This window comes from Salvelinus sp. IW2-2015, linkage group LG17 (genome assembly GCF_002910315.2).
Source record: "Salvelinus sp. IW2-2015 linkage group LG17, ASM291031v2, whole genome shotgun sequence".
NCBI classification, from domain to species: Eukaryota; Metazoa; Chordata; class Actinopteri; order Salmoniformes; family Salmonidae; genus Salvelinus; species Salvelinus sp. IW2-2015.
The window spans coordinates 1,140,273-1,165,899 of record NC_036857.1 but is presented as its reverse complement, the minus strand read 5'-3'; the positions used below and the strand labels follow the sequence as shown (position 1 = coordinate 1,165,899).

Below are 25,627 nucleotides of genomic sequence, written 5' to 3'. Positions count from 1 at the left end.
TATGTAATGAAACCTAAGATTACCTGGGGTACCGATGTAAGAAATAACACATAAAAAACAAAATACTGCATATTTTCCAAGGAACGCGAAGCGAGGGGGCCATCTCGGTCGGCGCCATCTTTTGTCAAGAGAAGCTCTGCCTGTTCTGTTTACATCGCCACAGTCCCAATTTGCTGAGATCCAAAATTTCTTCCAATAAGGTGAGCTTGGAGTGATCGATTGGATGTTCTTTGTCAGTAAAAATAAATACAAATACCCAGTACATCCATTTTACACAGGTGTTGCGCTGCTGGTAAACATGCTTTGTTTGCATACTGCTATATTCAGTGTATCGTTGTTTCTGTCCATGCCCAGGTGAAGGTGGTGAGCTTCAAGCCAGACTTGGCCCAGATGGACTTGTACATCCTAAGCCAGTCTGACCACTTCGTTGGGAATTGTGTGTCCTCCTCTTCCTGCTTTTGTCAAACGAGACCGTGATGTCCATGCCCGGTCGTCGTCTTTCTTCGGGAATGGACTACGCTGGAAAATTTAACAAGCAAGACGAGCTGTGAAGATTTGCCCTTCCTGGGTAGTCCATGACAAATTGCTCTTAGAATTTTAGAATGGCTTTTGAATCTTGGGTGAGGAGGAGGACATTGCATTGTGGGAATGTGATCTTGTACTCCACACTCACTATTACAGTGATGTAGTGATAAAAATGTTTTTAGTAAACTCTGATCACCGTTCGCGGTGAATAAAGTCAAGCTCCCATTTTTTCAGCTGAACCCGAGCGCAAAATAATGAAGTTGTGTTTACCCTCCACAACACCACTGCTATTAAACAAGCAGTAGCATTATTACACACGCTGTATACATTACATTATTATACTCTTCATAGCATCAACAATCCAGGCTGAATCACATCCGGCTATGATTGGGAGTCCCATAGGGCGGCGCCCAATTGGCCCAGCGTCGCCTGGGTTTGGCTGGGGTAGGTCGTTATTGTAAATAAGAATTTGTTCTTAACTGATTTGCCTAGTTAAATAAAGGTTACATTTAAAAAATGTTCCTTTTCCGCAATACCTTCTATGCTGCACAACGCATCACCGGGGGCAAACTACCTGCCCTCCAGGTCACCTACAACACCCGATGTCACAGGAAGGCCAAAAAGATCATCGACAACAACCACCCGAACCACTGCCTGTTCCCCCCGCTATGATCCAGAAGGCGAGGTCAGTACAGGTGCATCAAAGCAGGGACCGAGAGACTGAAAAACAGCTTCTATCTCAAGGCCATCAGACTGTTAAATAGCCATCACTAACATTGAGTGGCTACTGCCAACATACTGACTCAAATCTCTAGCCACTTTAATAATTGGATGTAATAAATGTATCACTAGTCACTTTAAACAATGCCACTTTATATAATGTTTACATACCCTACATTACTTATCTCATATGTATATACTGTACTCTATACTGTTCGGCCATCTCTCACCCATATATTTATATGTACATATTCTTATTCATTCCTTTACACTTGTGTGTGTGTGTATAAGGTAGTTGTGAAATTGTTAGATTACTTGTTAGATATTACTGCACGGTCGGAACTAGAAGCACAAGCATTTCGTTACACTCGCATTAACATCTGCTAACCATGTGTATGTGACCAATAAAATGTGATTTGATTTATAGCCCACAGCTATAAACAAGTAACTGCTAAAACACAGGAAACACCAACGACGTCTTAATACGGCATGAGTCAGAACAGCTTCAATGCACCTCGGCATAGATTCTACAAGTGTCTGGAACTCTATTGAAGGGATGTGACACCATTTTTCCACAATTTCCATAATTTGGTGTTTTGTTGATGGTGGTGGAAAACGCTGTCTCAGGCACCGATGCAGAATCTCCCATAAGTGTTCAATTGGGTTGAGATCTGGTGACTGAGACAGCCATGGCATATGGTTTACATTTTCATCAAACCACTCATGCCTCATTGTCATCCTATGGGGGCGTAGCCAAAAAAATGGCCTACCCAGCATTTTTATAAACGATCAGATGTTAATTACCCAGGCACTGGGTTTGCCTAGTTAAATAAAGGTGTGTGGAAGCACCTGCTTTCAATATACTTTGTATCCCTCATTTACTCAAGCGTTTCCTTTATTTTGGGAGAACAAATTCATAATGACAGCCTAGGAACTGTGGGTGGTTCAGAACGACAGATTTTTACCTTATCAGCAATCGGATTCGATCTCGCAACCTTTCGGGTTACTTGCCCAACGCTCTAACCACAAGGCTACCTGCCACCCCCAAGTTAGCAGGATCTCAGTTCACCCTGTTGAACCCTGGGTGGAGAAGACTTCCAGTGTAATGTCCCTGTCTTACCTTTCTTCTTTAATACTGCGTAAATGGGACCTGGTGGATGAGGGTGTAAAATAACCCTCTCAGGAGTGTAGTAACGGATCCTGCAGATACTAGTTATAGTGGGAGGTTGACAGTCTTCCTCATACATTCTTGTAATGTGCTCTAATAAGGCCAAAAGTAAATGTTTACTATACTTGTGTACAACATGATTACTGTGACTGTTTCTGATGTTTTCTTTCAGTTTTGAAGCTTTGTACCTACTAACTAGTTGTATTATTACTCTTTGATGAAAATGACTGGGAACATGGCATTTATGCATTAACACTGAAATGTGATGATGACTGAGCTTCCTGCGTGTGCACAGTGCAGATACATGGAAAAGATTCAGGCTTCACTGGTGATGCATGTCTGTAGCCTAAACCAATTAATGCATGTCCTCACTTTTTAGATGTTCAATTTCTCTATGCATTTTTTGGAATAAAAATGTCCCAAGTTATATTGACACGATTTTGTACGATACATTTGTTCCAATTTATTATGAGGAAGAGGTCTTTAGCTGTTACATAACAGGACAAAGACACCGATTGGCWGCGATGTTAAAAGCCATAACCGGCACCTCTCCATTCCATCCGGGACACTTTTCTGGGATGCAAGGACGGCTTCTCAATGGCTGACTGGGTGGAAGCACTGGATTGACTGGTAACTAGCGGACAATGTTAATGTTGTCATGGATCTTGCATTATAGCTAGTTAACAATGTCACTGAGTTTCACCTTAATTGTGTGCTTGTTCTCGTAAASTGCACAAGGAGATGCCTCCCATCATCGAACTGCACTGTCTTGTCTACTGCCCTTTCTGAGAAAGGATGTGTTCTTTTCCGTTGCTAGGCCGTCCGATCGAGGTTGTTGGGGTGCTGTCCCGGTTCTTTGTAAACGAGCTGGCTAGCAAAATCACATTTTCTAATCTGTTTCCGGATGATGTGAACATGTTCTCCAATTTGTTAGCTAGATATCTTATTGTTGCTATAATTGCCAGAATTAGCAAACCGAAAAGTCTTTGACAATTTTGTTATTTTGCCTGTGCACAGCGATGAACTGGCTAGCTAGCTTGTTACCGTCAATCAACTAACGTTAGCTAGCTAGCATTGGAAGTACCAGAGTTGATATATTCCGACGCTTTCACTAGTGAGCACTGACCGATAACTATCTAGCTAGCTTGCCAAGCTAACGTGACGTTGTGTGTGCCAATAACTCATGCCTTTTCAACGTTTTGCTAACGAAATTACTTAACGTTAACTACAGTAACTAGTTTAGCGAACCCAATTCTATGTTGTGTTCTTGCCTAGTTTTATTAACCAGTTAGCTAGCAGTGTAACTGAAAGCTCAAGCTGCTAGGTAGCTAAACGTCGCCGGCCAGCTGTGTTGTTTTGTTAGCTTGCCAAYTACACTACATTGCCAAAAGTATGTGGACACCCCTTCAAATAAGTGGATTCAGCTATTTCTGCTCCCGAGGGGCGCAGCGGTCTAAGGCACTGCATCTCAGTGCTAGAGGTGTCCCTGGTTTGATTCCAGGCTGTATCACAACCAGCTGTGATTGGGAGTCCCATAGGGCAGTGCACAATTTGCCCAGTGTCGTTAAGGTTTAGCCGAGGTAGGCCGTCATTGTAAATTATACTTTTGTTTGGAAGAACTTAACTGCACAGAGCCCTGACCTCAACCCCATCGAACACCTTTTGTAATTAATTGGAACGCTGACTGCAAGCCAGGCCTAATCCCCCAACATCAGTGCCTGACCTCACTAATACTGTTGTGGCTGAATGGAAGCACATCCTCGCAGCAATGTTCCATCATCTGGTGGAAAGCCTTCCCAGAAGAGTGGAGGCAAACTCCAACTCCATATKAATGACCATGATTTTGGAATGACAAGTTCGACAAGCAGGTGTCCACATACTCTTAGCCATGTAGTGTAGCTGCTAGCTATCCGTCTGAAAACGTTGTAGCCAGGAAGCTAGTTTGATGCACAGTGCACAAAGTTCTTCATAATCACAGAAAAAAACATGAACTAATCGTGTTGGCAATAGCTATTTGAAAATAATCATATGTGTTTAAAAAATAATATATTTTTACAGGTTCTGATGCTGGCATCTCTGATATTGTGAACTCTTGACTCTGTACAATACTTGAAGGAAAGAAACACAAGCCAGGGGGACAAGGCCAGTTTGTCTGGGGACCGTCACGATGTCTAAGACCAGAGAGTCGGTGAAGGTGGTGGTCCGCTGTCGACCCATGAATGAGAAGGAGCGGGCAGCCAACTTTGAGAAGGTGGTGCAGGTGGATGTGAAGCTGGGCCAAGTGGCCGTGAGAAACCCCCGGGGGGCTGCAGCCCACGATCACCCCAAGGTCTTTACATTTGACTCTGTGTACGACTGGAACTCSAAACAGGTAGATCTCTATGATGAAACCTTCAGGCCCCTGGTAGACTCCGTTTTGCTTGGTTTCAATGGGACCATATTTGCATAYGGCCAGACRGGTACAGGAAAGACYTACACTATGGAGGGGGTGCGCAATGACCCAGAGAGAAGGGGTGTAATCCCCAATTCCTTTGAGCACGTCTTCACACACATCTCCCGCTCCCAGAACCAGCAGTACCTGGTGMGGGCCTCGTACCTGGAGATCTACCAGGAGGAGATCAGGGACCTGCTGTCCAAGGACCAGTCCCGCCGGCTGGAGCTGAAAGAGAGGCCAGACACGGGTGTATACGTCAAGGACCTGTCCTCCTTCGTCACTAAGAGYGTACGAGAAATAGAGCACGTCATGAACGTGGGGAACCAGAACCGCTCGGTGGGCTCCACCAATATGAATGAGCACAGTTCCCGGTCACATGCCATTTTYSTYATTACCRTCGAGTGCAGCGAGCTGGGYRTCGACGGAGAGAACCACATTCGAGTKGGCAAACTGAACCTGGTGGACCTGGCTGGCAGTGAGAGGCAGACCAAGACAGGAGCCCAAGGAGAGCGCCTGAAGGARGCYACCAAGATYAACCTGTCCCTGTCAGCCTTGGGGAATGTCATCTCTGCCCTAGTGGACGGCAGGAGTACCCACATCCCCTACCGCGACTCCAAGCTCACCCGCCTGCTACAGGACTCCCTGGGGGGCAATGCCCGCACAGTCATGGTGGCTAACATCGGACCAGCCTCTTACAACGTGGAGGAAACACTGACCACGTTACGCTACTCAAACCGMGCCAAGAACATYAAGAACAAGCCCCGYGTCAACGAGGACCCTAAAGATGCTCTGCTCAGGGAGTTCCAGGAAGAGATTGCTCGGCTCAAAGAGCAGTTAGAGAAACGCTCAGGGAAGAAGAAGAAGAAGAGGAGGAGGAGGGGGGTTGGAGAAGCTGGGGATGAACTAGAAGAGGACACTGAGGATGGAGAGACTGAGGAGGAGGAGGAGGATGATGGTGTAGAACCAGCTGATAAAGTGGGTGCAGATTATTGGCGTGTACAGCAGGAGAAGTTGGAGAGGGAGAGGAAGGCCATCATGGAGGATCACAGTCTGGTGGCAGAGGAGAAACAGAGGCTGCTAAAAGAGAAGGAGAGGAAGATGGATGCCCTCAAAAAGGAGCAGGAGGCAGGCGAGATGCTGACTGCCAAAGTCAAGGTGAGAGACTACATTCTGGTCCTTTTCACCCCAACATTCTCTTTTTCATTCATTACAGTACCCGGCAAAAGTTTGGAAAACATCTACTCATTCAAGGGTTTTTCTTTATTTGTACTATTTTCTACTTGTAGAATAATAGTGGAGACCTCAACTATAGAATCATGTAGTAACCAAAGAAGTGTTAAACAAATTAAATAAAAATGATATTCAAGTAGCCACCCTTTGCCTTGATGACAGCTTTGCACACTCTTGGCATTCTCTCAACCAGCTTCATGAGGTAGTCACCTGGAATGCATTTTAATTAACAGGTGTGCCTTGTAAAAAGTTAATTTGTGGAATTTCTTGCCTTAAGCGTTGAGTCAATCAGTTGTGTTGTGACAAGGTAGGGGTGATATACAGAAGATAGCCCTATTTGGTAAAAGACCAAGTCCATATTATGGCAAGAAACAGCTCAAATAAGCAAAGAGATATGACATTCCATCATTACTTAAGATATGAAGGTCAGTCAATGTGGACAATTTCAAGAACTTTGAAAGTTTCTTCAAGTGCAGTCGCAAAAATCATCAAGCGCTATTATGAAACTGGCTCTCATGAGGACCACCACAGGAAAGGAAGACCCAGAGTTACCTCTGCTGCAGAGGATAAGTTCATTAGTTACCAGCCTCAGAAATTGCATAAATGCTCACAGTTTCTCGTAACAGACACATCTCAACATCAACTGTTCAGAGGAGACTGCGTGAATCAGGCCTTCATGGTCGAATTTCTGCAAAGAAACCACTACTAAAGGACACCAATAATAAGAAGAGACTTGCTTGGGCCAAGAAACACGAGCAATGGACATTAGACTAGTGGAAATCTGTCCTTTGGTCTGATGAGTCCAAATTTGAGATTTTTGGTTCCAACTGCCGTGTCTTTGTGAGATGCAGAGTAGGTGAACGGATGATCTCCGCTTGTGTGGTTCTCACCGCGAAGCATGGAGGAGGAGGAGGTGTGATGGTGGGGGGGTGCTTTGCTGGTGACACTATCTGTGATTTATTTAGAATTCAAGGCACACTTAACCAGCATGGCTACCACAGCATTCTGCAGCGATACGCCATCCCATCTGGTTCGCGCTTAGTCCCACTGTCATTTGTTTTTCAACAGGACAATGACCCAACATGCATCCAGGCTGTGTAATGGCTATATGACCAAGAAGGAGAGTGATGGAGTGCTGCATCAGATGACCTGGCCTCCACAATCACCTGACCTCAACCCAATTGAGATGCTTTGGGATGAGTTTGACCACAGAGTGAAGGAAAAGCAGCCAACAAGTGCTCAGCATATGTGGGAACTCCTTCAAGGCTGTTGGAAAAGCATTCCAGGTGAAGCTGGTTGAGAGAATGCACGTCATCAAGGCAAAGGGTGGCTACTTTGCAGAATGTGTTTAACACTTWAAAAAAAAAACTTTTTTTATTTTTATTACATGATTCCATGTGATAATTCAGTTTTGATATCTTCACTATTATTCTACAATGTAGAAAATAGTTAAAATAACAAAAACCTTTGAATGAGTAGGTGTGTCCAAACTTTTGACTGCTATTTTGTGTGTTTCCCTCACACCTCTTGATTGTGTCCTCTCCCAGGCGATGGAGAGTAAGCTTCTGATGGGCGGGAAGAACATTGTGGACCACACCAATGAACAACAAAGGATCCTCGAACAGAAGAGACAGGAAATCGCTGAACAGGTAATATGTATGGATGGACTATTATTGATGGAGAGAATTGAACACTCAATAGACAATCTTAATAGTATTGATTTGCCATCTGATGGGAAGAGTTAAATTATTTATGTGAGTAGTGTTCTTTGTGGGATTACACATCCTTGCCCTTCTTACTGAGAGGCTGTGTGTGTGTGTGTGTGTGTGTGTGTGTAGAAACGCAGAGAGAGGGAGATGCAACAGCAGGTGGAGAATCGTGACGAGGAGACCCTGGAGTTGAAGGAGACATACAGCTCTCTACAACAGGAAGTAGACGTCAAGACAAAGAAGCTGAAAAAGGTCGATGAGGAACTGTATCAAAATAGTGCATTTGATTCCATAGAAAACTGTCCTTTATGTTGTCAGTTTACTAGAGTTAAAAGGCGATTGTGGCATGCACAATGTGTTCAGTTTTCCTTGGCGCTTGGTACGTTTGTTTGTTACACTGAAACCATGGTGTTTTCGTCTCCTCTTTGTGCTCTCTGCCTCATTATACCTCTGATTTTTCTCCCCTCAGCTTTTTGCGAAGCTACAGGCAGTGAAAACTGAGATCTATGAGGTCCAGGAGTTGCACATCAAGGAGAGACAGGAGCTGGAGCAGACCCAGAATGAGTTGACCAGGGATCTCAAACTCAAGTATGGACCCTGCCAGGCCACCAACCAGCACACATCTCTCATTTCTCACACACTATATAAAATTTAAAAAAGATCAATGTCGTCTATTTTGGTTGTTCCCCTCTGACAATGAGCACATTCCTGGAATAAACATGAGTGATTTAGCTTTGAGCTGGATTTGGCCTTGAATATCAGGAAGGAACATGGAGAGTTGTTCTAGATTAGGTATTATAACTGCCCCCCCCCCATGACTGCCTAGGCATCCTCCTATTATCAATGTTAGTATCCTCAGGCCGTTAAGAGGTGACCTTGTTATTCTGTCTGCCAGGCATCTCATCATTGAGAACTTCATCCCCATGGAGGAGAAGAATAAGATTGTGAACAGGGCGTTCTTGGACGAGGAGGACGACCATGGAAGATGCGTCCCATCACCCGCATAGAGGAGTATGTGCACATTAATTATGCAGTAGTAGTTAGACATACACATGGTCAAATATGCGTACAAAACATGCTGCAATAATGCATACATGTACAGGGTTTGACCTAAGTGGTTGGCAAATCCCTCGTGTAGGAAGGAACACATACAATTTGTATGCCTTTTGATAACCCTCATAACAAATTGTATGGCTGTCTTTTTGATACTGCTCTCTCAGTGACCAGCAGATGATGACCAGGCAGTGTCAGCGGTGGGCTACAGAAGACCCCTGAGCCAGCCGCCCGCACGTCCATGGTGATAAGGGCTGATGTCAGATACAAGGTATGATCTTCTTTATTCTCTCTGTCCCTCTCCCTCCCTCTGCGCTCTGTCCCTCCTCTCTCCTCTGTCCTCTCTCCCTCCCTCTGCTCTCTGTCCCTCTGTCTTCTCCCCTCCTCTGCTCTCCCTCTCCCCTCCCTCTGCATTCTGTCTCCCTCTGCTCTCTGTCTCTGTCCCTCTGTCTTCCCCTCTCTCTGTCCCTGGTGACTGTGACTCACGCCTCGGCCTCTGAGTGGTAGTAGTCCCCCCCCCCCTCTGTCTGTTTCACCAGGCTGAGAATATCCTGATGCTGGAGATGGACCTGCCTGCTCGGACCACTAAGGAGTATGAGGAGCCGGTCATAGCGCCCACGGTAGCAGCAGCGTTGGAGGATGCTCTGCGGGAAGAGGATGCGATCCAGGTGGATGCCTCCGGGTTCCACAGCAGCCTCGGACCCACCCAGACCACCAGCACTGGGGCAGTCAAGAAACCAAAGTCTGGGTAAGGCTCTGTCCCATTCCGTACAAATCATCAAATTTGTATTTGTCACAGGCTTTGAAAAACAAGTGTAGACTAAAAGTGAAATGCTTACAAGGGGGGAATGTAAACTAGAAAAATAACATAAGGAATAAATACACAATGAGTAATGATCACTTGGCTATATACACGGGGTACCAGTACTGAGTGGATGTACAAGATATTTGAGGTAGATATGTACACTATATATTCAAAAGTATGTGGACACCCCTTCAAATTAGTTGATTTGGCTATTTCAGCCACRCCCGTTGCTGACAGGTGTATAAAATCGAGCACACAGCCATGCAATCTCCATAGACAAACATTGGCAGTAGAATGGCATTTCTGAAGATCTGTGACGTTCAATGTGGCACCGTCATAGGATGCCACCTTTCCAACAAGTCAGTTTGTCAAATTTCTGCTAGACTGCCCCCGTGAACTAAGTGCTGTGAAGTAGAAAGGTCTAGGAGCAACAACGGCTCTGCCGCAAAGTGGTAAGCAACACAAGCTCAAAGAACGGTACCGCCGAGTGCAACACTCACCACCGAGTTCCAAACTGCCTYTGGAAGCAACGTCAGCACAAGAACTGTTTGTCGAGAGCTTTATGAAATTGTTTTCCATGGCCGAGCAGCCGCACACAAGCCTAAGATCACCATGTGCAATGCCAAGCGTCGGCTGGAGTGGTGTAAAGCTCACCGCCATTGGACTGGAGCAGTGGAAACGCGTTCTCTGGCGTGATGAATCACCCTTCCCCATATGGCAGTCCGATGGACAAATCTGGGTTTGGCAGATGCCAGGAGAACACTACCTGCCCCAATGCATAGTTCCAACTGTAAAGTTTGKTGGAGGAATAATGGTCTGRGGCTGTTTTTCATGGTTTGGGCTAGGCCCCTTAGTTCCAGTGAAGGGAAATCTTAATGCTACAGCATACAATGACATTCAAGATTTATTCTGTGCATTAATATGAATGGTTTTGGAATGAGATGTTTGACGAGCAGGTGTCTACATACTTTTACTAATGTARTGTACATACAACTATGAATAAAGTGACTAGGCAACAGGATAGATAATAAWCAGTAACCACATCGTATGTGATGAGTCAWAAGARTTGGTGCAGAAAGGGTTAATGCAGATAACCAAATAACTACCCGGACTAACTATTCAAATCAAACTTTATTGGTCACATACACACATTCTTAGCAAGTGTTATTGTGGTGTAGTGAAATGCTTGTGTTCCTAGCTCCAACAGTGCAGTAGTATCTAACAATTCACAACAATACACAAATGTAAAATAGAATAAAGAAATATATAAATATTAGGATGAGCAATGTCGGAATGACATGATAGAAGCTGTTTTTCCAGTCTCTCTGTCCCWGSTTTGATGCACCTGTACTGACCTCGCCTTCTGGATGATAGCGGGGTGAACAGGCAGTGGCTCGGGTGGTTGTTGTCCTTGATGATCTTTTTTGCCTTTCTGTGACATCGRGTGSTGTAGGTGTCCTGGAGGGCAGGTAGTTTGCCCCCGGTGAYGCRTTGTGCAGACCTCACTACCCTCTGGAGAGCCKTACGGTTGTGGGCGGAGCAGTTGCCRTACCAGGCGGTGATACAGCCTGACAGGATGCTCTCAATTGTGCATCTGYARAAGTTTCTGAGGGTCTTCGGGGCCAAGMCAAATTTCTTCAGCCTCCTGAGGTTGAAGAGGCGCTGTTGCGCGTTCTTCACCACACTGTCTGTGTAGGTGGACCATTTCAGATCGTCAATTACGTTTACACCGAGAAACTTGAAGCTTTCCACCTTCTCCACTGCGGTCCTGTTGATGTGGATAGGGGCATGCTCCCTCCACTTTTTCCTGAAGTCCGCGATCAGCTCCTTCGTTTTGTTGACATTGAGGGAGAGGTTATTTTYCCTCACCACCTCCCTGTAGGCTGTCTCATCATTGTTGGTAATCAGGCCTTCTACTGTTGTCATCTGCAAACTTGATGATTGAGTTGGAGGCGTGCATGGCCATGTAGTCATGGGTGAACAGGGAGTACCGGAGTGGACGGAGCACCCACCCTTGTGGGGCCCCTGTGTTGAGGATCAGCAAAGTGGAGGTGTTGTTTCCTACCTTCACCATCTGGGGGCAGCCGTCAGGAAGTCCAGGACYCAGTTGCACAGGGCGGGGTTCAGACCCAGGGCCTCGAGCTTAATGATGAGCTTGGAGGGTACTATGGTGTTGAATGCTGAGCTATAGTCAATGAACAGCATTCTGACGTACAGCTGAAGTCGGAAGTTTACATACACCTTAGCCAAATACATTTAAACTCAGTTTTTCACWATTCCTGACATTTAATCCTTGTAAAAATGTCCTGTTTTAGGTCAGTTAGGGTCATCACTTTATTTTAAGAATGTGAAATGTCGGCATAATAGCAGAGAAGGATTTGTTTCAGCTTTTGTTTCTTCAGCCACACCAATGTGTCAGAGGAAACGCCGTACAGCTGGCGATCGAGGTCAGCTTGCAGGCGCACGGCTCTGCCACAAGGAGTCGCTAGAGCGCGATGGTACAAGACAATCCCGGCCGGCCAAACCCTCCCCTAACCCGGACAATGCTGGGAAAATTGTGCGCCRTCTCATGGGTCTCCCGGTGATGGCCGACTGTGACACAGCCTGGGATCAAACCCGGGGCTGTAGTGAAGCCTCAAGCACTGCTGCGTCACTTGGAAGGCCCAGCTGCAGAGCGCCCATGCCAAATCTTTTCAGACTCCTGACAACTGTTGGTGTGTGTGTGTGGACCATGATAATTCCTTAGTGATTAGGTGTTTTAATCCCAGGGTCCTTAGCTAGTGCTGAGCTTGGAGAGTAATGGACAATGGTGTTGACTACAGCTCAGCCTTCAATGAACAGCATTCTAACGTGTTCCTTTTTGTCCAGAAGGGAAATGGAAGTGTGGAGTGCAATCGAGATTGTATCATCTATGGATCTGTTGGGGCGGAATGCGAATTGGAGTGGGTCCAGGGTGTGAGCCATGACCAGCCTTTCAAAGCTTTTCATGGCTAGAGATGTGAGTGCTACGTGGCGATAGTCATTTAGACATGTTACCTTGGCTTTCTTGGGCACAGAGAGACTGGTGGTCTGCTTGAAACATGTAAGTATTACAGACTGAGTCAGGGAGATGTTGAAAATGTCAGTGAAGACACTTGCCAGCTGGTCAGTGCATTCTGAGTTCTGGTAATCCGGCTGGCCCTGCAGCCTTGTGAATGTTTAACGTGTTTAAAGGTCTTCCTCACATCGGCTACGGAGAGAGTGATCACACAGTTGTCCAGAACAGCTGGTGCTGTGTTGCTTGCCATCAGTGTTGGTTGCCTCAAAGCGAGGTATTTAGCTCGTCTGGTAAACTCGCGTCACTGGACAGCTCCCGGCTGGGTTTCCCTTTGTAATCCATGATAGTTTGCAAGCCCTGCCACCTCTGAGCGTCCGAGCCGGTGTAGTAGGATTCGATCTTGGTCCTATATTTACGTTTTGCCATTTTGATGGTTCGTTGGAGGGCTTTTATGATGCTGATAAAGATGGCACCTCTACAGACGGTCCCTAACTGAGCATTCGCATTCTCTCAAGATGCTGAAAGAAAGAAATCAAATATTTCTACTCCTGTTTCCAAGTAATAATTTTGCTGTAAGAAGTGATGCTTAATTCTGCAGTAGTTCTTTATTATTAAGGCTATGTGAGTGGTTTTATATACCTACAGTAAGTGTCCAGATTTTCAGTTTCCATTCAACCCATCTAAACAGAAGGATACAGTTCCCTTGACATGCCATAAGCCTATTTGAAGTCTCTGTCTAGTGATTATCGAATCTGTGTATATCGCCTCACAATCATCACACATAACAACATACCACTGCTATCATCCTCTTTTAACCACGTCACCTAATCTTTACCAAACATGACTTTTCTGGCCCTCCCCTCCATTCTCTTCCCCCCCAACTCTTCATTTCACAGCTTTTCGCTTATTGAATTAAACTCCGACATTGTCCTTTTTGCCTCCATGGATTGAAGTGAATGTTTTCTGTCTGTATCTAAAAGCGATTGGTGTGAAGGCTATTTGCACGTACACTTAGGCCCTAAAGATTAGGCTTACACACTAATACCAGACAGCCTAAAATAATGGAAGAAAAACCTCAATGTAGGACATAGATATCTTCGTCCAAATCGAGGTTAGTGATCGCTGTTCCGATGTCCAGAAGCTCTTTTCTGTCATAAGAAACGATGGCGGCAACATTATGTACAAAAAAAAGTTACGCTCGGCGCAAAAAAATAGCACAATTGGTCAGGAGCCGTAAAATGGTCACTTCCCTCCCATGCCATTCTGGGTTTTGTCCTTTAGTTATTTCAGTAAGGAGGGTTTCTGCCTGTTTAGTGTCACCGGTCTACTCGATACCACAGGGTTTATAAAGCAATAATCATAAGCAAATTTAGAAGCCATCCAATGATGTTTCCACATCGCTGTCCCCCCCCCAAAAAAAAATAACGTTATCTTCTCTTCCAACCAGCCGACCTAAAACGGGTAAGAAGACTGGCACCCCTACCTCTCGCACCCCCAACTCTCCATACAGCCCCTCCAGCCCAGGACATCCTTTATAYCCACAATCCCGTGGGCTGGTGCCCAAGTGATAACTCCACACATTTCCTGTTTTTGGACCCAAAATTGAAGACTGCTTTTTGTTTTGTTTTTCTACTGATTTGCAGTCTGCAAGAGAAAGTGACGGAGACTCAAGACTGATTCAAGCACTTTTTTTATTTTTTATATATATCTTTTTTTATTTTACCTGAGACCATAGCTCTTATCATTTTTGATTTTTTTTAAAAGAGATTTTTATCTACCTTACCAACCCACATGGTTACTGCAGTGCAGTGCAATACTATGTCATCTGTGTGTGATGTTCCAGAGACAAGCAGTTGAGTACTACCTTCCCTTTAAGTCTGGCCTAAGTCTTATGGGTCCCACACATGTTCTTAATGTAAACAGATAAGGATGGTGTCGTCTAGACCAATTCTTTTTTGAGCTCTAGTTCACTACTATGCATGTGTCCTCCTGGCGCCCCTCCTMGGTCTGCAGTGTGATGGGAGGAGACGTGGACATGGGGGGGCTGGCGTCTGAAAGGACAGATTACACCTTGATCTCAATGCTTTGCTGTACATGTCAATGACATGGTGGGGGGAGTGTGTTTCTCTGCCCAGAAGTGSTTGTCAATGTCCCTACTTTAGGTTTACAAGCTGTTATCCAGGTCTGTCTGTTACACAGTTGAGCTTTAATTCTGTTGTCCTCAATAAGTGGGGAGTGTTTTGTTTGTACTGCATGGTGAACTAACTGTACAGGCCRGAGGGTGAGGCACGCCGCAACACGTCATGTCACGTGGGCCGGTCGCTGCTGGAATCACTACATGCTGTTCTTCCTGGAGCACATATGATGACAGGCATATGGAAGAGGTGAACTAGAGGTCAACACAAGCCAAATCATCTATCAGGGTTCTGAGGTGCCTTAGATTCTCCAGACTCTACAGACCTACAGCGGCTGGCTAAAGGAGAGGCAGGGAGCTGTATGTTGCCTCAACCTCATCTTTACCCACCTCCGATCTGGCTCTGAGTGTTCCTTGGAATCAACTGATTTGTGGTACCTTAAACTTTCTACCTATGTCAAGAGGCCTCAATCAAAATGGATGTAGCTTTCCTTGTATGTTTTGGATAAATATGCAGTCTTAATTCACTGTTTTTTTAAACCTGCATCTCTGAGCGTTGTCCCTACTCCCTCTTTGCTACTGCAGGGTTATACTGCCCTGTGACAGTATATGTGTATAGAAAGTCCTGTATCACCTTTGCAGTTGTAAAAAATTAAATACTGAAAAAGGTTAAATTATTATCTTTTTTTTTTCTCCATTTTTATACACAACTGTAGATAACTTTTTTTTTTCTTCTTTGAAATACTTTTTGGATTTGTATAATTTTAAGTGCACTTTAATTTTGTGTTTCTGACACGGTATGTGCATTTCAAATGGCTTTAGTTTTTTTTAGTTAAAAAATATATATATTTTAAGGTCAGATCAACTGTTGCACAATGTTTTATATGGGACGGATGCGTTCTATCCTAAAATGTGATGTTCACTCAGATTCTGTGTTGAGACTTGTATGCATGATGGTAATCTTTATACAATGGTTAGCCCCTATTATTATTTTTAAATACTTCTGACCATATAAAGCTAACATTAATTCAGCATGATTTTTAGAAAATTCTTACGTCACCAAGCCATAGAATTTGGCATCTAAAATAAATCCCTACATTTTTATCCCGTTGTCATGTCACCGTATCTAAACTTTATAAGATGTTTGCTATTCATGAGCAGATTATTGTTTTTGACAAATTAAGATAATGCACTACAATCGGTGTGACTGGCAACGCAGAAGTCCAACTTTTTAAACCTTTTTYTATTTATTTTTTATAAAGATTACGTAATTACACATTGTTCTATTTTCATTTAAATGAGTGAAGCTGATGTGTGGTGTAGTGCTATAAATTGTATGATCACATGCTCAACTTTAGCATAAATGGACTTTATTAACAGCAGACAAAAAAGTACAGCTCAAATTCCAAAATAACATCCTTAAAACACGGTGCAAAAGTACAACACATACATTTGACAGAACTTAAGGAATGGTTCGAAAGACTTCAGACCTTATCGCTCATATTCTACCACAGTATTGAAATGTAAACTATCACAACACGTGCTATGAGTCGGATGAACAAAGCAGTCTGCCTGGCCAAGTAAAGCTTTATCACTTAACATTTGGAATCAATGTGAAAGCGTTATATTAAAAGGACAAATCAGAATCGTTTTGACTCAAATGCCAATTTCATGMGACATACTGTAGGTGTGACACCGGAGGCTGACTTAAGTTTTGAACTTATCTGAATGTTGAATCGAGGCAAGAGGTTAACAACCAGTCTGTAACTAAGGTATATCTGTAGCAAGTATGCGCTAAAGAATGTATCTATATATAAAATTGTATTTATATGCAGATGACCACTACACAATGTATAATAACTAAACAAGCAAAAAGATAAACCGTCACACATCAACAAAATGGCATCAGTCAGAAATGAAAGGTTTCTTTTYTCTCTCTGCTGTTTTGACAGCACACATAGTAGCTACATGCATTTCCTGTCTTATGTCATTCCAGGCTTATAGCAGTGGCATGGCACACTACATGGCCAAAAGTGTGTAGACACCTGCTCGTCAAACATCTCATTCCAAAATCATGGTCATTAATATGGAGTTGGTCTCCCATTAGCTGCTATAACAGCCTCCACTCTTCTGCGAAGGCTTTCCACTAGATGTTGGAACATTGCTGCTGGGACTTGCTTCCATTCAGCCACAAGCATTATTAGTGAGGTTGGGCACTGATGCTGGGCAATTAGGCCTGGCTCGCAGTCAGCGTTCCAATTCATCCCCAAGGTGTTAGATGAGGTTGAGGTCAGGGCTCTGTGCAGGCCAGTCAAGCTCTTGCCCACCGATCTCGACAAACCATTTCTGTATTAACCTTGCTTTGTGCACAGGGGTATTGTCATGCTGTAACAGGAAAGGGTCTTCCCCAAACTGTTGCCACAGAATCRTCTAGAATGTCATTGTAGCGTTAAGATTTCCCTTCWCTAGAACTAAGGGKCCTAGCCCGAACCATATAAAACAGCCCCAGACCATTATTCCACCTCCACCAAACTTTACAGTTGCCRCTATACATTCGGGCAGGTAGTGTTCCAAACCCAGATTTGTCCATCGGACTGCCAGATGGTGAAGCATGATTCATCACTCCAGAKAACGCGTTTCCACTGCTCYAGAGTCCAATGGCGGTGAGCTTTACACCACTCCAGCCGACGCATGACATTGCACATGGTTATCTTAGGCTTGTGTGCGGCWGCTCGGCCATGGAAACCCATTTYATGAAGCTCCCGAYGAACAGTTCTTGTGCTGACRTTGCTTCCAGARGCAGTTTGKAACTTGGTAGTGAGTGTTACAACCGGGAACAGACAACTTTTACACGCTTCAGCACTCGTCAGTCCCGTTCTGTGAGTTTGTGTGGCCTACCCCTACGTGGCTGAGCCGTTGTTGCTCCTAGCCGTTTCCACTTCACAATAACAGCACTTACAGTTGACSGGGGCAGCTCTAGCAGGACAGAAATTTGAYRAACTGACTTGTTGGAAAGGTGGCATCCTATGACAGTGGCAYGAAAGTCWGCACTTCAGTAAGGCCATTCTACTGACTGTTTGTCTATGGAGATTGCATGGCTGTGTGCTTGATTTTATACAYCTGTCAGCAACAGGTGTGGCTGAAATAGCTGAATCCACAAATTTGAAGGGKTGTCCACATACTTTTGTATATATAGTTTATGTAGAAGARAAAAAACATGATCCTCTGTAAACTAACTTTCACTATTGATTACAGAGTAAACCAAAAGACCAGCTTTGGATAAATGTACAYGTAAGGGTTGGAGTTAATTTAATCTTAATTAAATTAATTTAGAAGGTAATGAAATTCAACTAATGAAAAAATAAATCCCAGTTTTTATCTACCTATGAATCGAATTTCAATTATTTTCCAGAACTGACTGAATTAAAAATGGCACTGAACCATTTTAGAGRGAAAAGTAAATACATTTACAAAAATAAGAGAATTTGAGCAGAATCCATCATAACAATGGAAGAAGCATGATCATCCCTAGTCTGATTGTCATGTAAAACTGAAACATCTGCTGGACATGATCATGGCATCAGAGTCTCCTGCATTTATTCTCAAAGTTAACTCAAAACAACACCTAATATCCACTGCCAGTCTGCTAACAAAATAGAGTCAAACAATAATATCGCTTTAAGTGTCTCTAAACCACAGGCATCATGTCAACAGACACCTCTACCACCTCATCAACAGACCTCTACACCTCAATCAACAGCACCTCTACCACCTCATCAACAGACACCTCTACACCACCTCACTAACAGACACCTCTACCACCTCATCACCAGACACCTCTACCACCTCTCATCACGACACCTCTACACCACCTCTCATCAACAGACATTACCACCTCTACAGACACCCTACACCTCATCAACAGACACCTCTACACCTCATCAAACAGAACCTCTACCACCTCATCAACAGACACGCTCTACCACCTCATCAACAGACCACCTCTACCACCTCATCAACAGACACCTCTACCCACTCTACACTTACAACCACTTCTGCATCAGAGGTCAAACATCTCTCTGGCTTCTGGAAACTACTTAAATGACAAACTTTCTCCTCCACTCTGACACTATCCCATCTTCTCCCCCAGTCTCTCCATTTATGAAGCACAAGGCTCGATAGCAATCTCAGAGGGTTCTTCCAGTCTCTCGTAGTACAGAAGATCTGGACCAACGTGCTCTGGGACATGTGGCTGCAGGTGATGTCCAATAAGTAGAGCCACGTCTTCCAACCAGATAACAGACACCACCATAGGTCTAGGGCTCACTCAGCACAGAATATATAATGTATTCCATTCTCACACACAGCTTAAGGGGGAAACAACTTATGTTGGGTTGAATGAAAAAGTGAAATCACAAAGATCCTCAATTCGCAACTACTGAAACAAAACTATTAACATAATTGATCTGTTTGGCTGTCTAAAACATCTGCACCATTGAGAAAGCTAAGTTACTGAGTACCAGAAAGCCTAGAGACGCCTTTCTATCCCCAAGGTGAAACCCTTCCCATACTGGTCAAATATGTCTCCTTCTTACAGTGACAGGAAAAGAGTAAGAAACAGTGAGTCTGGGTCTCTGTTACTGAAAAAATCAATCCATAAAATCAAAAAGTATAATCTCTTGAATGAACCAACATTTCCTATCCATACAAAAGCATGTAGATGAAAATGGACCTATAGCGGAAATAAACGCCAAATACTGTAGAGCCATGATTACATTCCAGATTAGAAACAGAGACCCAGTCAGTAACAGAGACCCAGTCAGTAACAGAGACCCAGTCAGTAACAGAGACCCAGTCAGTAACAGAGACCCAGTCAGTAACAGAGACCCAGTCAGTAACGGAGACCCAGTCAGGGGTCAGTAATGGAGACCCAGTCAGGGGTCAGTAACAGAGACCCAGTCAGGGGTCAGTAACAGAGACCCAGTCAGGGGTCAGTAACAGAGACCCAGTCAGTAACAGAGACCCAGTCAGTAACAGAGACCCAGTCAGTAACAGAGACCCAGTCAGGGGTCAGTAACAGAGACAGTCAGGGGTCAGTAACAGAGACACAGTCAGTAACAGAGACCCAGTCAGTAACAGAGACCCAGTCAGGTGTTGTTGGTTTCTGCTGGGTCTCTGTATCTGTGGAGAAGTCATTTCTCCCGGCAGTACAGCAGGTACATCTTCAGAGGCTCCGGGAGGGGCAAAACGAGAATCCTCTGTCTCAGGATGTTTACAGGTGGCTCTGCTGGGAGTAGCTCCCCTGTCTCCTTTTCTGCTTCCTCCTCCTCCTCCTCCCGGGCTACCCTTCGCTGCCCCTCCTCCTGCCCCCCGTGGTTATTGTTGTTGTTGTCCAGGGGAGCAGGGGTGGGGTCAGCATTGCTCACCACACGCTTGTGTGCCAGTACTACAGAGGTGCAGTGGCGGCGGTGAACACGCCGGCGTTTAAAACGTGGGCCGTACTTGTGGAGCCCACTGACCCCCAGGCCCCTGCCTCCTCCAAAAGAGCCCTGACCCCGTGGCTGACCCTCCCCGTTGTCCGTGGTCACTCTCAGGGTGTGGCGGATGGCTATACGAGCCAGCTCCTGCAGCGTCCGCACCTCAAACATGGCTGCTCCGTGGGTCACCACAGATCAGAAAGGAGAGAGAATGAAGAGAACGTTAGTATGCTTTGGATGGTGATCAAAACATCTGGTTTTTTTCTATAGTGTTTCTCTTCTGACTTCCATGTTATAACCTCCCAAAGTGACAAGGTACTCACGTAGTGGGACGGTCTTGGGTTCACCGTTGGTGTTTTGTTGGGGCAGTGCCAGTGGAGCGAAGGACACAGCAATGATCTTTTTGGTCTCCCAGCTGCTCTGGCCTGTACGCCTGATCTTKGTCAGCTAAGAAGAGTACAAGAAGAGGGGGGTACATTAGGGCAGGGGTTTCCCCAAACACAGTCTTGTCACCCACACCCCCAGGTGCACGTTTTGGTTTTTGCCCATAACACTACACATTTGATTCAAATGATCAAAGCTTGATGATGAGATGGTTATTTGAATCAGCTGTGCAGTGGTAGAGCAAAAACCAAAATGTTCCCCCAGGGGGGGCAGGACCGAGTTTGGGAACCCCTGCATTAGAGTACATCCCTTTTGTGCATGGGACATAATTACATGTATGTATTTCAGTAGCTAGGTCTTCATCCTATTGGCTACAGATTTTCATGCATAATATTCWAAAATATGCATGAAAATATGCACATTTTCTCATCATAGGGGTGTTTCCGTCAAACTGACGGATAAAATGCTGTGCGTGATGACGTAGTGCACATAAAAATAACTTTTGCTGTTCAATTCCCACAAAAAAAAAAAAATACAATGGGTTTCCATCGCATTTTCTTTAAGCTCATCACCATGCACTTTCACCACCCTGTGAAGTTCCTAACTTATTTCATCTGTAGCCTAATAAACTGCATKCTTTCCTGAGTCGTAGTGGGAAGACCACACAACATATCATTGTGTGACTCCAAGTTTACTTMAATTTGATGGTTATTATATCAATATTTGCGCATAAAGGCACTTTCACCGCCATTTATCGCATAATACATTTTACAGACAAAAAGATCACACCTTCTGTAGCGTATTTTATTTTGTCGACATTTGCTGAGTTCACTGACAAATTTGGCCTGTCATGACATTTTCTATCCGACTGAAGTACTCTACTCGCATAAAAAGGTTGGATGGAAACCTAGTTAGTGTGAGTATACAAACCTTCTCCTCCAAGGGCACTACCAGAACTCCCCCCACTTTCAGCAGGCTCTTCATGAATTCTTCATGGTCTCTCTGCACCCCCGCCCCACAGTACACCCTGTCATACTGCCTGCTCTCAGAGGGGATCTCCAGGCAGTTCCCCGCCACAAAGGAAGGTTCRCAGAACTCAAACCTAAAAAACACAAATACAGTATAAAYAAAAAGAGAAAAACAATCTATTTTCCAGGCTACACACTCCCACCTGWTATTCAACTAGCCACGATGTCTACTGACAGAGAGAACACTTCAAGGCTGCTGTAGACTGGAAAGGCAATCAGAGGTAAAGAGTCTCACTTGTCAAAGCTTTCGCTGGTTTTGATGAAGTAGTCTAGCTTCTGGTAGGCATACTCAATCACATCAGCATATAACTCCACCCCATGGTTCACACCAAATGGACCTGGAACCAGGATTACAACAGAAAAAGAACAAACATCCACAATGCATTTCAATCCACTTTTCCAATCAGTTGGCCTGCTGATTTCCCCCTTTCCAACTTCAACAAGGCCCAGAGTGGTTGTACTGTTGGCTACAGTAACTCACCCAGGGCCCAGAGTGGTTGTACTGTTGGCTACAGTAACTCACCCAGGCCCAGTGTTTATTTTACGAGGTAAGTTGACTGAGAACACATTCTCATTTTACAGCAACAACCTGGGGAATAGTTACAGGGGAGAGGAGAGGGGATGAATGAGCCAATTGTAAGCTGGGGATGATTAGGTGACAGTATGAGGGACAGCTTGGGAATTTAGCCAGGACACCGGAGTTAACACCCCTACTCTTACGATGAGTGCCATGGGATCTTTAGTGACCAGAGAGTCAGGACACCTGTTTAATGTCCCATCAGAAAGACGGCACCCTACACAGGGCAATGTCCCCAATCATTGCCCTGGGGCATTGGGATATTTTTTTTTAGACCCGAGGAAAGAGTTCCTCCTACTGGCCCTCTAACACTACTTCCAGCAGCATCTGGTCTCCCATCCAGGGACTGACCAGGACCAACCCTGCTTAGCTTCAGAACCAAGCCAGCAGTGGGATGCAGGGTGGTATGCTGCTGGCTAAACCAGTTACAGCAACTCACCCAGTATGAGTCCCACCATAGTGCTGAGGTACCCAGTCCCACTGCCCAGGTTGAGGAAGGACAGGCCAGGGTGAAGGTCCAGGGCCTCCATCACCTCMGAGTAGATRCAGGGGGCTGATAGGTGGATGTTGCCGTGCCTCCAGGCCAGGTCCTTGTAGGCGCTGTCACGGTACTCCTCCAGGTAGTAGTCGGCCCGGTCGATGGCCCTGAAGGCCCGCTCCACCAGGTCCGAATGGATGTAGTGTGCCTCCTTCAAGTTGTCAATCAACTCGTCATTATCCTCGCCAGCGCTCACAGCTCCTCCCATCTTGACTGGCAAGAGAGAAGGGGAACTTCTGAGCCTTTATCTGAAGAACAGAAACAGGTTGTGTGCAATTGAATTGAAAGATTGCAACCACTTTAACAAAACATCATCCTCCACTTCATATTTTGTACATTTCAGAATAAACAATCCCCTTTTTGCCTTCCAATGACTTATACTGAAAGTGCTTCATGAAAAGACTTCCTCAGCACATTAGGTGTGAGTGTTGTACCTGTGGCCCCTGCGAACAATGCCAATGGGGAGATGACCAGCCAAATGTTGAGTGGGCCTGCTGTGTCATAAAGCAATAGAGAACAAAGGAGCCTGGCCACTTTAATGATGCTTGGTTCCTTTGATGCCCAAACAGYCATTGTGTTTGATTGCCAAATGACTAATTTAAGCACAATAAATGATTTGAGAAAATCCTCGATGGTAATGAATATTTCTGAATAACATTATGAATTTATTTTTCAACAGAGATTACAAATACACGACCATAAGATGGCGCTGTGGGACTTGGACCTTTGCCTTGTGTTAGGAGAAAAGTACACTATTTCCTGTAAAAGAACGCTGCGTTTTCTAACACAAACCTTAAAAACAACCACACCATGCTAAAAACAGCATATCATTTAGCAAGAAATGTCAAAATTACAATAACGTTACCCCATATGCATCGTGCATTCGATGACCTTCGCGAGACACGTTGCGGTTACTATTTTTGCGCAAGCTAACCCAATTGAGTCCAAAATATCCACAACAAATATGCAAACGTGTCAGATCATGTCAATTAAGTGGTTTAGTTAGTATCTAAATTGTTTTTAAGTGGTTGACACATTGGAAATCTGGAAAAAAAAGACAATCGTAATCTGAGTCTTCCACGCACGCAGGCAGAACAACAAAGATTCGGGACTAACGTTAGGCAAGGTCGACAGACACACGCCAACATAACGTTAATTGGAAGATATAATTACCTAGAACTTGATAATCAATTTTTCCGTGTTAAAATACCGATTGCCGCTACAAATCAGCTTGTTTTAAGGCTTTTGTTCGGTAGTGCTCAGACAGTTCATTGCTAGTGCTAGCTAGGCGCTAACGTTACAGCTTCTAACGTTACCCCCAAACGTTACAGCTTCTACCCCCTAGCCATAAAACTGCTGAACAATTAATCAAATGGCTACCCGGACTATTTGCATTGCCCCCCCCCCTTTCAGTTTAAAATATATATATTTTAGATTTTTGTACACTGCTGCTACTCGCTGTTTATGATCTATGCATAGTCACTTTACCTCTACCAACGTACAAATGACCTCAACTAACCTGTACCCAAGCGTTGTCACTGTACCGGTACCCCCTGTAATATAACCTCGTTATTTTATTGTGTTACTTTTTTTACTTAAGTTTATTTAGTAAATATTTTTCTTAACTCTATTTTCTTAAAACTGCATTGTTGGTTTAAGGGGATGTACGGAAGCATTGCACTGTAAGGTCTTGACCTGCTGTATTCGGCGCAGGTGACAAATACCATTTGATTTTAAATGTAAACGTTCAACCAGTCGACGCGCTTACGTCATACGTAAGCAAAAGCACATGTCAGATCTAATTAACATTTTGATTGGCTATTGATTGATACCATAAAGTAAATAATGGGCCTAAACATACAATATAATTGAACAAGCCCAAACTGTAAATGTGCACCAAAGTGAATGTGGTGCAGGCTGCTAGATTTTCACAGAATATAATAGAAAAACGCTGATTTTTTTATGGAATCCAAGTGTTAACAACAACAGCTATGATTGCTCATATTTCATCACTCCTGATTAATATAGCACATCAATCAGTTGAATGCTAGCTTTATATTAATCTTTAGGATTAGGTTTGAGCTGGAATGTGGACATGAAGCTAGGGTTAGGCCTAGGGTTAGAGTTGAACCAGGATGTGGACATACATCTATGGTTAGGGTAAATTAGGGTTGAGGTTAAGGTTAGGGTTGGTGTAATGGGATGTGGACAATTAAGCTATGGTTAAGTTTAGGGTTAAGGTTAAGGTTAGTGTTGAACCAGGATGTGGACATGAAGCTAGGTATGAGGTTAGGGTTGACCCAGGATGTGGACATGAAGCTAGGTATGAGGTTTAGGGTTGAACCAGGATGTGGACATGAAGCTAGGGTTAGGGTAAGGTTAGTGTTGAACCAGGATGTGGACATGAAGCTAGGGTTAAGGTTATGGTTGAACTAGGATGTGGACATGAAGCTAAATGAAGCAAATCATATTTTATCAGAGCTGAATAATCTATGCTGTCTGTTCTATATAGTAGCCCAAGATAAATAGCATATAGTAATTTCTATTTATATGTATACACAGACAGCAACTTGCCTTTTAAAAGGTTATAGTAGCTCATGCTTCTTCATGTTATAGAAAATAGGCTACTGGAGTCTGAGGAGATTTCACTAACTAAAATGTATTTTACTTTTATTTCACTAGACAGGTCAATTAAGAACGATTCTTATTTACAATAACGACCTGGCAAATATCTGACTCAAACATGTCATGTGACTGTGGCACACTATTTGAGATTCCATGTAGCCCAGCAGATGGCAGTGCTCAGCC

The 25,627-nt window shown here is 44.3% G+C and overlaps 2 protein-coding genes and 1 long non-coding RNA gene across 50 annotated transcripts; 2 read left to right on the top strand and 1 right to left on the bottom strand.

Annotated features, from left to right (window-relative positions):
- Positions 1-2,935: 2,935 nt before the first annotated feature.
- LOC111976581 (kinesin-like protein KIF3B) lies at positions 2,936-16,091 on the top strand. Its single transcript, XM_024005526.2, is given in 12 exon segments — positions 2,936-3,043; positions 4,472-6,002; positions 7,625-7,726; positions 7,916-8,038; positions 8,256-8,374; positions 8,682-8,761; positions 8,764-8,797; positions 9,007-9,029; positions 9,032-9,064; positions 9,067-9,110; positions 9,379-9,587; positions 14,129-16,091. Coding segments are annotated over 11 exon segments (2,310 nt in total). The 5' UTR covers positions 2,936-3,043; positions 4,472-4,580; the 3' UTR covers positions 14,250-16,091.
- Positions 16,092-16,163: 72 nt separating this feature from the next.
- On the bottom strand, positions 16,164-24,507 carry LOC111977064 (protein-L-isoaspartate O-methyltransferase domain-containing protein 2). 48 transcript variants are annotated; one of them, XM_070447757.1, is made up of 9 exons: positions 23,993-24,507; positions 23,254-23,313; positions 22,721-23,067; positions 21,940-22,042; positions 21,607-21,778; positions 20,616-20,739; positions 18,824-20,465; positions 18,579-18,712; positions 16,164-18,535 (listed from the first exon to the last, which is right to left on the bottom strand). In XM_070447757.1, exons 3-7 carry the CDS (start codon positions 23,025-23,027, stop codon positions 20,008-20,010), a joined length of 1,164 nt encoding a protein of 387 aa, XP_070303858.1. In that variant the 5' UTR covers positions 23,028-23,067; positions 23,254-23,313; positions 23,993-24,507; the 3' UTR covers positions 16,164-18,535; positions 18,579-18,712; positions 18,824-20,007. The 48 variants fall into 48 exon arrangements, 47 of the variants coding, with proteins under 47 accessions (XP_070303858.1, XP_070303857.1, XP_070303892.1 ...); XM_070447756.1 differs by having other exon boundaries at positions 23,254-23,310; XM_070447791.1 differs by lacking the exon at positions 23,254-23,313 and adding an exon at positions 18,728-18,752 and having other exon boundaries at positions 18,579-18,637; positions 18,799-20,465.
- On the top strand, positions 19,591-21,707 carry LOC139029023 (uncharacterized). The gene is made up of 2 exons (XR_011481239.1): positions 19,591-19,669; positions 19,744-21,707. It is a non-coding gene; the product is annotated as an uncharacterized lncRNA (long non-coding RNA).
- Positions 24,508-25,627: the final 1,120 nt, after the last annotated feature.